This window comes from Seriola lalandi, unplaced genomic scaffold (genome assembly GCF_002814215.2).
Source record: "Seriola lalandi dorsalis isolate HSWRI2012SDOR001 ecotype SW California unplaced genomic scaffold, Sedor1 jcf7180002054613, whole genome shotgun sequence".
Lineage (NCBI taxonomy): Eukaryota > Metazoa > Chordata > Actinopteri > Carangiformes > Carangidae > Seriola > Seriola lalandi.
Genome location: NW_019525166.1, coordinates 1 through 13,468, shown reverse-complemented (window position 1 = coordinate 13,468; position 13,468 = coordinate 1). Strand labels below are relative to the sequence as shown.

At 38.6% G+C, this 13,468-nt stretch overlaps 2 protein-coding genes across 7 annotated transcripts; both read left to right on the top strand.

Annotated features, from left to right (window-relative positions):
- The first annotated feature begins 564 nt into the window (after positions 1–564).
- LOC111665040 (uncharacterized) lies at positions 565–3,557 on the top strand. Of its 3 annotated transcripts, none has more exons than XM_087177596.1 (10): positions 565–707; positions 850–1,155; positions 1,272–1,325; positions 1,410–1,445; positions 1,624–1,734; positions 1,862–1,886; positions 1,983–2,023; positions 2,111–2,161; positions 2,260–2,372; positions 3,270–3,557. In XM_087177596.1, exons 1-10 carry the CDS (start codon positions 659–661, stop codon positions 3,399–3,401), a joined length of 918 nt encoding a protein of 305 aa, XP_087033722.1. In that variant the 5' UTR covers positions 565–658; the 3' UTR covers positions 3,402–3,557. The 3 variants fall into 3 exon arrangements, with proteins under 3 accessions (XP_087033722.1, XP_087033721.1, XP_087033723.1); XM_087177595.1 differs by having other exon boundaries at positions 1,624–1,740; XM_087177597.1 differs by lacking the exon at positions 1,410–1,445 and having other exon boundaries at positions 1,624–1,740.
- Positions 3,558–3,688: 131 nt separating this feature from the next.
- Positions 3,689–13,358, top strand: LOC111665048 (neurogranin-like). Of its 4 annotated transcripts, none has more exons than XM_087177593.1 (6): positions 3,689–4,112; positions 4,222–4,301; positions 4,424–4,467; positions 5,154–6,921; positions 10,600–10,801; positions 12,379–13,358. In XM_087177593.1, the coding sequence occupies exons 1-6, from the start codon at positions 3,959–3,961 to the stop codon at positions 12,432–12,434; spliced, it is 2,304 nt and encodes a 767-aa protein (XP_087033719.1). In that variant the 5' UTR covers positions 3,689–3,958; the 3' UTR covers positions 12,435–13,358. The 4 variants fall into 4 exon arrangements, with proteins under 4 accessions (XP_087033719.1, XP_087033720.1, XP_087033718.1 ...); XM_087177594.1 differs by having other exon boundaries at positions 10,597–10,755; XM_087177592.1 differs by having other exon boundaries at positions 10,597–10,801.
- Positions 13,359–13,468: the final 110 nt, after the last annotated feature.

The following is a 13,468-nucleotide window of genomic DNA, read 5'->3' as shown; positions in this document are numbered from 1 at the left end:
AATTTATGAAACCTATGTAATTCATTTAGAGGTTATAACGAATATAAAATAAAAATATGGGAAAGATAAAAAAAATATATAATCAGTTAGATTTCTGGAATCATATAAATTAGGTTAATGTTGAGTGCTTCATCACAAAAGGCCCTGTTTGTCTTCAGAGGCTGAGGATTTAGAAATAAATGATTTAATTACAGTGGAAAATGAATGTCAGACACATCCCCTGTGTGAGCAGAGAGTGAGCTGCAGTTATGCATCTGCAGATATATGTGCAAACCACATTGTCATGTTCTGTATCTTTTCTTCAACCCAGGTGCAAACTGTATGCTATGTATTAATGCATACTTGAATTTAGGTAATTTGAATGTTAGTGGGTGATTGGTGTATCGTTTTTGAGAATATGCTTTTGTCCTTTACACACTCAACAGAAATATAATTTTCCAGGAAGTCAAGTGCAATAAATGGAAACTTATGAATTATTTTTACATACTTCTAAATCCTGCTGTATACCACTTCCTGTACTCTTAACCAAAGGTTGGCTCATATGTGTGGGTATTTCAGTATTTTTCTGCAGGTGCAAGCATCACCAGACTCCAACTGCAGGAGATATTTGATTGCTTGTTTTTCGAGGCAGCAGGAATCAAAAAAACAGGGAGCAATAATGATGATCTCAGTCCACTTCACATTGCTCTTTTTGTGGGTGACACAAGGTAAGGTTTTTATACTCTTTGTTATTGTACTGGGATTTAGCAATAAGTATGTTAAAAAAATGTACATACGTTCAATAATGCTGTCAAAAAGTCATGCTTGTTATTTGATGTTTAAAGTAGATCAAATTCCCTCTCTTTGCAGATTTTGGTAGCTGTGTTAATATGAAGATACCCACTGATTTCTTGACTGTAGTGTTAGGGGACTCTCTAACATTAAACTGCAACTACAATTGCTCCAATGGATTTATTCGGGGCTGTTGGAGTAAAACACCAGGCAACTCTGTCTGTCATGGGACACAAAGCTCAAGCACCTTTTGCACAACATCTCTTCATCTGTCAAACGTGTCCGCTGAAGACCTTAAAACAAGCTACACTTGCTACACACAAGACACGGATGACCCCCAGCTTTCACAAAAAACAGAGCGTATTGTTTCACTGCAACTTGAAGGTAGATTAACATTATTATGTAAAAATCAATAAAAGATATATTATGTCTTTGGCAATTCTTTAAAAAAGAAGCAAATAAACAAATGATTTCAGAGTTTTCTGCTTGTTTGTTTTCAGCTCAAACAAGTGCCCCAAACTGGACAGTTACCCCAATGACTGAAACTAAAAATGGTGAGAAACTTTTATAAGTCTGATATAAAATACTGCACAATCAAATTACTTTTATTTTTTTATCCTATGTTATACATTTCTCAGCATCTCTTCCTGCTAAGCCAAAAGAATCAAGTGGAGGTGAGTTTAAACAGTGCAGAATATAAAGTTAATCAACATAGATAATGTATGACTACGTATGAATTCTGTATTATTATGTGCATCTATATGTTGAACTGACAAGTAGAAGTTGCCCTTTCCAAGTTGCCCTTTCAATCCAATCCAATCCAATTTCATACTGTTGTGTTAATGTTAACAGGAGAATTTACTGGAATTAAGGTTTTAGCAACAGTAAGTGTTGCTGTGGCCATGGTGCTTGCAGCATTGGCTGCTTATCTGTGTCTGAACTGGAACAGACAAAGCTGCAACGGTAAAGGTGATTACAGAATATTACACTATGAACATATTCTTTCTGTAAAAAGTAACCATTTCTGAATGAGAAATTACATACAATTTTTATCTCTATATCATTTCATTAACAATGTCACACATCCCAGGGGAGCCTGTTCTATCCAGGTCAAGGTAAGTACAATTTGGGTAAACGTATGTGTTCACAACAAAAAAATCTATGATTTTGCAAAATGCTTTGTTAGTTAATTTCTTTATTTTCTTTTTCAGCTCACCACAACCATCTCATGCTGTCTTCTCACCAGTGAAGGGTAAATAATCAAAAATATGAAATATAAAATGCAACAATTCTGGCTTCCAAATGCAGTCCTGTCATTCTTACCTGTCATATTCACCAGGGTCACTGTCAACACACAGTGAAAGAGTGACTTTAAGGATTCCAACACCAGGTAAGACAATCACACATCTTTTCTAAGTGACAGAGCAGAACTTGTTACAATAAGAAGACAGACAATTACTAATATATTTAATAATTTCTTTGACCCAGATAATGAGAGTGACACTGAGGTTCCATATGCTGATATAATGATCGCTGCCCGAGGTGTCAGCACACCAGAGCTCACTCAGGTTTGCTATTTGACTCCTGGAGATCAAAAGGAGGTGAGAGACAAGACTTCAGTGTCAATGTGTTTGTTGCTTTTCTCTCACTCAATCCTAAATTCACAGGACAGCTTATTCTCCCCTGCTCTGTTCTGAGCACGCCTTTGCAACCATAGATCACAATCTCAAATATAAAATTGGTGAATGCCTATGTTATGTTGATCACTTATAGTTGACTGTTGTTGGTCTACAAGGAGGCACAATGAAGGCCCAGATTATATAATCTTAAATGAATGAACACTTACTTGGCTATGTATGCTTTAGCGCCTGCTCAAGTCTTAGGTGAACAAAGGACCTACTATATGTAGAGAGCATCTGTCACGGTAGGGTTGCCAGACAAGAAACTTTAAGTTTAGATTTAGATAGTCTTCAGTTTGGGACTCATGATTTTTCTCTAAAAATTACTAATCAAAATGAAAGGCTTAAGGTGAAAATGTTCTGTTCATTTGATATCATAATGTTAACACCTCTTATATTTATCTCACTTGACTATACAGTGAATATATATTTCATAAGTATGGGTTTGTATAAATAGAAATACAGTCAGTTAACAGTTTATTTATGTTAGATATTTTTATCAACTAGGTTTGACTAAACTTGAGAGACAGCTCTCGGTGTTGTAATACAACTCCACAGTCACACAGCTTCTAAAATGATCATAAAGCTGTTCATTTTATATCATAATGTTAACACCTCTTATATTTCTCTTTCTTGATTAGACAGTGAATATATATTTCATGTATGGGTTTGTATAAAAAAGAAATACAGCCAATAAACAGTTTATTTATATTAGGTATTTTTATCAACTAGGTTTGACTAAACCTAAGAGACAAAAGTCTTGAGTGGATCTTTCTATTTCCAACATACTACAAGAGTTTTTCTCTGCTTCCTCTCCAGTGGTGGGGAGATGAATCAAGGTCTTACCTGCAGGCCTCACGATCAGCTGACAGGCTGCATGTCCCCATGCCCAGAGAGGTCAGCCGCAAGATGAGCACCAACTCGGAATATGCAGTCATCACATATGCCTGAGGAGCGAAATGGGGCACACGTCTGACTGTGCTATACATGCTAATATACATTATGTGTAAATAATGCTGCTTTATGCTACTCGTTATATTGTTTGCTTCGAGAATGCTATGAACCCGCAATTATAACCAATAAAGACTTTATTTCTTGTGAGTTTAATGGCATTTGAGCCTAGTCAGTATCCGTAGTCAGAGTCGTTGCCTAGAAACGGTTATCAACAAAAAGCCTACTGTCACTAGCCATAGCATTTAAAAGTAAACGTTGATACGAATTGCAAGTCATTTCAGGTAACAGGCGTAACTAATTACTTATGTTTTGACATTTTCTAAATCTTACTGAATATATATTTACATATATATATGTAAGCTGTTTAAGTGGTGTGTAGCTAATATGCTTAACCACAAACGTTAAGTTAACGTTATGTACTTTAGAACGTTACCAGCTAACGTTAGCTTTTCTCCCCTTCTGCACTACACAAGGGGAAGACAGTAAATAAGCTACAGTGGAAAAACTTCTCCTGGTCAGATATCCCTAGTTACCGTCGAAGTTTATCCTAAAAAATGTCAGTGCCTTTCTCCAACACTCACCTGCGGATACCGCGAGGGTTTGGTACAATCCTCGAGGGACTTGCCAGAGAAATCCTACGAGACCAGCCTGAAGACATCCCTAAATATGCTGCACAGTACTTCGATGTTCTTCTCAAACAAAGAGAAGGTAACTCCAACTTTCTACGTGAAACTGACAAGTAAAAGTTGCCCTTTAAATGAGACAAATGCTATTACGTACTGTCAAATTATTATTGAATTTCTTTTTTCGCGTGTAGAGAGTGGCATGGACCCTGCTGAGTGGGCTGCTAAACTGGAAGATCGATTTTACAACAACCATGCATTCAAGGCTAATGGGGTACGAATTTAACCTACAATATATTAGCTTACTACTCTCAGTATGCGTATAAATCTCTCCTCCGTTTATCAGCGAGTTTCTATTTACCATTACACCTTTGTTGTCGGTTTTCACCCCAACAGGCTAGTCCCGAGAAAGAGCTTGCACCAGAGATCGCCATTTCCAAGTGAGTTTCACTATATGTGCTATCAACAGGCAAGAGGCTCAACAGGAGAGGGACAGGATGGACATGAGGGAAAGGATAGTGATAAGTGGACATGAGAATGCAATATTATTTTGTCATGTTTATTACTAAAATGTTTCCATCAGACATCATTTGGTGTGAGGTTTTCTGTAGTCCTGATGAGGTAAATTAGGAAATAGAATTAGGTCATGGGTAAAATTTGCATAATCACTCCCCAGCTATACTTTTTCTGAGGTTTGGACATACATGCATTGTCTCAACAAATGCCAGAAAATAATCACTGCACATCTGTTAAAAGTATGTGTTCAGATTTTATAAGCAAATGCAGTAGTATATACTAATTTATTTTAGAATATGGATAGTATGGTTCAATCTAATGCAACTTTACAGAGAGGTCCATGTAAAAAATTTTGGTGTAGAGGCTCAGAACTACCATAGAACGTCAGTTCAGTATTGAAAGCGGTGGTAAGTTTGCAGTGTCAAAGGTGAGAAAGAGCAATACTGATCAACAAGAGACGACCAGCTGCAGCAACACAGTGACAGGATCCAGATGAGTGTGACACAGGCATTATGATACTTGCATGGTTTCTGAGAAGCATCAAATTTTTCCCTTGTCATACTGAGTATTTCTCAACTTAAGCCTTTCATTTTGATTGGTACTTTTTTAGAGAAAAATCATTTGAGTGCCAAACGGAAGATGAATCAAGTCATTCAGCACAAGCCTCAAATCTTTCGATCTCACAACCTAACGTATCTGAAGAAGTTGATTTAGCTGAAAGCACACAAGAAGAAGGAAAACATGATATTACAGAGAAACACATTATTTCAGTGGAAAAACGACTTTCAGAAGGGGAATCCATCAACAGGCTCCCAGCTGCAGATGTACAGTCTGATGAACTGAGTGGGACTGAGGAAGAGAAAGACCCAACAATAAATACACTTGAAAAAGTTGACAGGGCAGCTAATGAAAAAGATAGCAGCTCTGTTCCAGACCAAGTCATACATCAATCTGAGTCCACTAACTTGTTATCATTCAGTGGGGTTTCTAATGTAGATGTGTGTGCTCAGGAGTTAGGAATGGCAAAAGATGAGGGAGGTGATAAACAAGACTCTGCAGTTGTAGATAAGGAGATTACAGGCTCAGAAAGAGAGGAAAATACTGAAGTTGAAGAACCAGTGGAGGTCTTTCCATATTCTGAGCAGGCTGATGTGGACGTTTGTGCTACAGAGCTTGGTGGAACCGAGAGAATAATGGAAATAGCCACTGTTGAAAATTATATACATGTAGTCGAAGAAGAAAGCTTAAATCCCCAACCTGCGGAAACTCTTGCACGATCATCACTGTCTCAATTTGAAACCACTGAGGGCAATCAACAAGAAGCAAAAACAAAAGAGGAGGAAGGAACAGAGACTGAAGCTTCTTCTGAGGAAACACATCAAAGTTTAGCTCATATTGAGGGTGGTTTAGATAGTAGTACTATACCAAAGGAGGATTCTTTGGTTGAGATTAGCTTTGAAGATGTTCCAGAGGCTCAGCAGATTACTGAGGTCGGGGAGAAACAGCCAGAGGAAGAGGGATCAGTAGAGGTCTTACAGACTAAGATATTAGAAATGCAACAGGAGGAAGACTCCAATTATGTTACTGCAGTGGCAACAGACCAAAATATATCTGGTCTACAATACAACGAGGAACCCGAAATGGAGGGAGCTGAAAAAGAATTTAAGTCTGAGAGGGAGGAAATGGAAAGTCAGCACGAAGCACCTGATATAATGAAGGAGAAGGTGGACACACATGCCCCTAATTTAAATCATAGTGATGATAATGATGAGAAGGGAGAAGGTGTTAGCTCATTACATCAGCTCACCACCGAGGCAGATGAAGAAAACCCAGAGGTTGAAACCGATCATACAAATGAGGATAATGAGAAGATAAGAGAAGGCAAACTTTGTCAGAATGAGGATTCTGAGAAAGAAACAAAGTCCAACGACCTTAAAGAAGATGAGAGGACAGACACAGATGGAGGAGACAAAGAGGACATACATACAGAAGGTTATAGTGAGATGGAGGATGAAGATGTTAATGATGGCGGTGTAGAAAATCATTCATCTCAAGTAACCCAGTCATATACAACCGCGGCTGCAATGGAGGCAGAGAGTGAAACTTTAGAGGCAAGTGCACAACATTTACCAGAGGACAGTCAGAGATCACTTGTAGAGTCACAGGCAAAAGATACAGTGGAAGAAAAAGAGGTCACATCAAAGGAAGAAGAGGATGTCGTAGAAGAAGGAAAGATTGATTCTGAAGTCCAAGAAAAGAGTGAAGGGGAAAGCATCAGCCGGAGTGTGGATAGGACAGGTGCTGACCACCACGGAGAAGAAAGGCCACCTGGGTCTGAGAGGGATGCCACAGAGCCTGGAGGCAAAAGTAGTGACAAGGTAACGGGTTTCACACATTTTTATATGCCTTAACATTATGAACATTTTTGCGTTGATAAAATAGCCCTGATTTTTTACCATAACTTGTAGGGTTTGAATAAAATAGAGGTTGTACAACTCACCATATCTCCTCCACTTTTATCATCAGGCTGTGGATTAATGTTCATACACTTTCAGACAGAGGTGTCTTTAGCTGGTCTGCAGTCTGCTCTGTTCCAATTCCTGTCTCAGGTAGCCAATATAAATAAACTCTTTAAGGACGAGTCTGGTCAACAGTGGCCCTACCGTTTATTTCTCCCCTGGGCTCTCCAGGGCTAGGTGATTGATAACATCTCCAAAATAGTTCATTTTCTGGATGACGTATCGTAGTTGCTCTGATCAACTTTGAACGGGTCACAATCAAAATCGTCTTAACTGAAATGTACAGAAATTTTTGTCTCAGTCTCTAAATTCTGCATAATCTGTCTCTTTGTTCATATATGGGTGTGTTCAAGATGCTGTTTGAGGCCTTTACTCTGCCGCATGCTCATAAAACTGTAATACAGTTGCTTTGTTAGTGCCAGATCCACTCTCCTCTTGGGAGCCACCACAGCCTCCACAGATTGAAACTTGATTCAATAATCTATCATCATAAAACACAGACTAGACAATTTGTCTTGTGAATCAAGCCTTTAACATTTTTACTGCTGTCACAGTTAGCCCCGTCTGATTTGTCTGGACCAACAGGGCTCTAAATACGCAGGGAGGGAGTGTAGGAAGGGGCACTAAGAACGTTACCATGGTAACCCCTCACCATCCTGCTCTCTCTTAGTGTCGTCATGGAATTAATAGGAGATGGTGATGCTGAGAGTTGCTAGGCACCATCTGTATCAGTAATCTACCTTTAATAGCAGTTTCTAACTGACTGATTAAACAGTAAAACACTACCTTCTGTATTTCTGTGCTCGTGCTGTTTTGTATACTCTTGCTTACAGGCAAAATTTATTTCAGCTGAAACAAAGCTATCACAAAACTACAGTATATAGGCCATCTACTGTAATAGTGACCTGGCTGCAGTATCTCATATGGCTTGTGTAGTTTTTTTTATTTTAACTTTTTTGCCTTTAACTCGCTGTTCACAAGTTCGCACAATGACGTTCCTATGCTCCAATCATCTCAGGTGGATAAATACCATGTTAGATACACTAATGATTAGGCTACTATGAGCAGACTAACTATTATTATGATTGATTACAGTAAATTTAATTACACAGTGGTTATCATTCATACAAATTAAAAGTGAATTGATTGATAAAGCGAGTCCGCTTTGTGAAATTAGGCGTGAGGATAACTTAACATATTGTTTGAATGGTTAGAAAACCAGCAGGAGAGCGTTAAAGTCAGAGATATAACTCAGATAAATGGATGTTTTCTCTTTCTCTCCCTCTCCGTCTTGTCTCTGAGGCTGGCAGAGGAGTGTGGGCGGCCATACCAGCTGGGATCAGAGGGATGGAGAGGGCTGTTAGCTCACTCTGCCTCTAATAAATTTATAACACCTCCTAGTGTAAAAACAGTCCAAGATGCTTACACTTTTTTATTTCCACACTATTAGTACAATTTGAAAGTCAGCAATTATTTTTTATGACCATCTGGCTTTTACATAGTATTTCTATGTTGGTCATCTGTTTTTATTTGTCGATTTTATTATTGTAACATTGCAACTTATGAAGTTTTCATGATGCTCGGCCCATGTGATAGTCACTTTGCGCATTCCTTATTAATATCCAGACTAAATGCTTCCATCATTTTAACTTGTTAGAAAACTGTCAAACTTTAAATCGCTGAAATTGTTTCCATATTCAGCCTATTTCAGTTACTCTTCCTAAGTCTGTAGGCTGTGTTATGTTAATGTTGCACTTCTGTTAAAGGTCTGTAACAGTAATGTGAACACAGTAGGTCAGCAACCTTAATGAGACTGAAAAGATGGAACACATGCTGTCATGTTTGTAGGAGGTCTCTCTTTCTCTCCCTCCCTCTTTCTCTCCTCCTCTCTCTCTCTGACTGTATGTCTCTCTCTCTCACTCTTGCGTGAGCAGGGTGTTACTGAACATACAGTGATTGTTAGTAAGAGCCAGTGAGACATCTGTATTATACCGGAGACTCTTTTAGGAGAGCATTGCTTGGTCCACATAGAAATTGAGGCATACAAGTCAAACTAGGTGAACTCAGCTGAAGACTGAAGTCATCTTTGAGAGTAAGACATGGACTGTCACAATGTAAGTAAAAGCTCTAGATTAAACTTTTTTAATAGATTTTATTTTTCATTTTTAACCCCTTCTTAGTTACTAATGGTGTTTACTAGTGTTTTGTTGTCCTCAAACTGCATACTGCCATGTTGTTGATGTTTTTGCCTCTTTACTCTTATAGTAAAATGTGTATTAAACATTTGTGTATTTATGACTCTAAGATGGTAAATTAATCACAGAGAAGTAAGTACATAAAGCTCTATTATAAAAAAAAAAAGAAGCTCTTTTATCATGGGTGATATTAGGTTACCTGAAATTTGCATGTTAATATTAAGTCTGTGGACCCTGAGGCAATAAAAACAATAAGACCCCTGAGAAGGTGGTGTAGCCAACAAAATCCAGTGTAGCAGCCCTCTCATCTCTGCTGCTGAAAAAGAGCTGGATTCTGGCAGCTCAGTGAGCAGTCAGACACAGAGGCTAATGAATGCTGGCTGAACAGGTGGGTGGTCACACTCCTACACTGGAGGGGTTTCACTGGAGACATGATGCACTGTTTCACCAAAGTAGTGGGATGACAGTGGGCTCTTTCTGTGGGCTGCCTTTGTATGAAATGTCAATCTGTTTCTATAAGCAAAGCACAGGGTGTAGCTGATATGTGTTCGCCACACAATTAGAATTGGTGTTTACATAACCCGTCGAAAGCCTTGGCGCTATTCCACTGACACTTTATGACAAGCCAGAATTTCTCTTCCGCCCACCCAACGTTTCCTATGGGACAGTGGCTGCTGTACTTTCAGTCACTGAATGAGCTACTGTTGATTGCAGTAGCATTTTCGCTGGGTCATCCTTTTCAGCTGAAGAAATTTTTTTTTCCTTGAAAGATGATTTTAAACCCTTTTTTTTTTTAACAATAACTCCTGTTTAGTTGAAATCTGAATAATTAGCTAAAAATAGTCAGACATGCAGCGATCTTTTACTCCAACTTTGTTTCTTAACAAAAAAAGCAGATTGCTCTATTTTGTATAATAAACAATTATCTGTGATCTTATAATCATTGTCTGTTGCTAACAACAATCCACAACCAATCCATAACAAAAAAACAACACAGCAGACCACGGTAATTAGTCACGAAATCGTCTGACTTGGACATGTTTTCTCCTGCATTGTATCATACATTGTATGACAACAGGAGAAAGGGAGCGCAAAAAAGGGAGGTTAATGTAGTTTATTGACCTCTTCAGAGGCCCACTGAAGTCATGTAATAAAGGTGAGTTACTCTGCAACAAGCACACATCCCCTGGTGCCAAAAAGACAGTATTGCATACACAGATAATTGTACAAAATATCTACACAGTCTGTTAAGGATGAGATTCTCCCACCAGTGCATCTTCATATGCTCATGTAATATGCTATCCTACTGTGAGAAACCACAACTTTGTGGTCCTCTTAGCAGGAGGAGTGCAGCCGCCCCCAGGAGGAGGAGGACATCATGGACATTCCCTTGGATGACCCCGAGGCCAACAGGGCTGCTGCCAAGATTCAGGCTGGCTTCCGTGGCCACATGACCCGTAAGAAGATGAAGCCGGAGGACAAAGCAGAAGGGGAGGAGGTGAGCAGCACTGGGGATGTGCTCAACGGCAGCCAGGGGGACACAGGTCAGTGGTGTAGAACCAAGGGATAAGACTAGGTCACATAATGCCATTAAAGAGGGCATTATGGCTAGTGACTAACAGAGGCTCCCATCAGGAGCTGTGACTACAGTAGGTGACATAAGGTAAGTGATGTAGAGAGCGTAAGTTGCATATTTGACCATGAACAGAATCTTGTGATACTTTGAGTTAAAGTGATTAATTATTCTACATACAATAAGCAAGTAAATGTTTGGTATAATGCAAATACACATAGTATTGCATGGTATCGCTACTTATGTTTTAAGGATGATCTCCATGTTGTTGGTGGAGCATTAGTCTTCTTTGGTTTTACTGCCTGTCCCATTTTAAGATGAAAGTTGGAAAATCATGTGACCGTAATGTCTCCACAGAGCCTAACACTTAAACACAATGCAGGAACACAAGCTGATTTACCATTTTAATCACTAGGTAAAGAAACCATTTAAAAGCTATACATAATTAAATACACATATTAGATCCCCTTATGGTTCGCACCAGGTGTAATTAATGCAATACATAACTGAGTGACTCATTTAATTACCCCATGAGGTCTCCAGCAGCCGATGATCGAGTCGTTCAATTAATTAATGTGTTAAAGGGGTTATAAATGAATCTGCTTCAAGATGTGCTGGTAAACGGTGAGAGAGAAAACATGTTGACGAGAGGTTGTTTTACCTGGAAAATGTCAAGTTACATTCTCAGTGTTGAGTTGTTTTCCAATTGTTATTTTATACAACTGTGGAGGAGGAAATGGTTTCAGAATTCAATTAGTCCAATTTCTGTGTTCCCTTGTGGATGTTTATTATTCCAACACAGGCAAGAGTTGCATTTAGATTAGTTTTTATGCTTCTCTAAACCAAATCCAAACATTTCTGCAATCAACAATAGTACAAAATAAAACTCTTAAACATCATAACAACACTTTGACATCAAATATCCACTCAAATCATGCTTTCGAACGTGAACTATCAGGAACGTGTGAATTAGAGAGAATATTTGAGAAGTAAGAGAAGGCTTTCGATGCCCAGCCCTTGAAATTTCACCTTTTCCAGTAAGACAAAGCTGCATTTTCTTTGGGGATGTGGCTGCCTCAAGGGATCTATGTCAATGATTCTCCCTAACCCAGTTGCTGTCTGCCTTGCATGCTTATGTAGGAGATGTATTTATAGCTCCAGGTGCTTTAGGTACAGTATATGTTTCAGAGGGACAGCAGAATTAATGGACCTGTCGGACTGGAACTGAGCATCCCGAGCACCTCCCATTGGGGGAGACCCCCTTTTCACAACAGAAGTGGGTTTTTGAGCTCATCACAAGGAATCAAGTTCTCAGCAATTCTATTTAAATATATTTGCATTATAGAAAGATTCATTCAAAATGAATCCTCATTAAGTAGCAGCTCAATGAAAAGTTTTTGTTCTTTATAAAAGATCCACCCACAAGTAACATTATAGTTTGTAACTATGTATCAAAGCGTTTAACCTTGACAACAAGAGCTTGCATAGAAACTGTTTTTTTCAAGACTCCGCAGTGCTTATCTACGTCTTGCCTATTTCTGTTTTTAGAGGCAGGAGGATCGGGGGCAGTAGAGAGAGACGACACATCTGTGCCAGAGCAGTGACACCCCTGTCCTGACCTGGATGAAGAGAAAGAGGGGGAGGAAGGTAGCGAGAGATGGCTGGCATAAGCTGGCTGGGCTGGCTTTCAGACATACCTTTTTACCCCAGGAGTGATTTTCTTTTTCAACACAAATTAGCAGTAGGAAATGAACAGTTTAGAGGGTGTGTTATGTGAATTTTGTGAACTTTAACACTCCTTCTCTGCTTCTCCAGCAGTCTCATCAGTACGGATGTCTTTGACCCAGAATTTGCAACTCACTGCATGTACTTGTGAAACTTCTGGTAGTGTGCTAGTTTTTAGATGATGATCTGTGAATGTGAAAATGAATGTCCTCTAAATGCTAAACAGGGCTTATTTTGGACAGAACACTTCATACCATCTGTGTATAAACCTTGTATGCATCAGCATTAGACTTTGCGTAAGTAGTGGCTTAAATTATTTGTTCTTCTGCATTATTTTCTGATGTGCTTTTATCTTGACTATTATTTATCTATTTGACTTGCTTACAAAAATGATTAAAATATCAAAAATATCAAAAGATAAAGTAGCTATGTATGTTCTATTTATTCTAAGTTACTTCAGTCAGATTGCAATTGCCTTGATTATCTTTTTGATCAGGAGTAAGTTCTCTTTTCACCTGTTTGAGCATTTTCTATAAATCTGATCTTCCAGAACAGTAAGCATGCAGTAATTACACTTTTTTTTTCCAGATGCATTTTACAGCTTTACCTTATGAGACACTTGTTCAATATGCTCTGTTGTTGTGTTGGTGGGTTTGACTTGTTTGACTTATGTTAAATCAGGTGTGTGAAATTCCGTTGTCAGAGTTTGCAGAGCTTTCATGCTTTAAAACGAATTGAATAGTACCTTGCTGAACTTTGCTGTAGAGTCATGGCATTACACTAATAAATACACCTTAAATATATGCTGAAATGTCTGTTTTAAACTTCATTAATTCAAATTAACGAGCCGTTAGTTTCCAACAGTTCCCATTATGTGATCCGTCACCTCCATCTCTGGTGGTAAAGTTGAGAT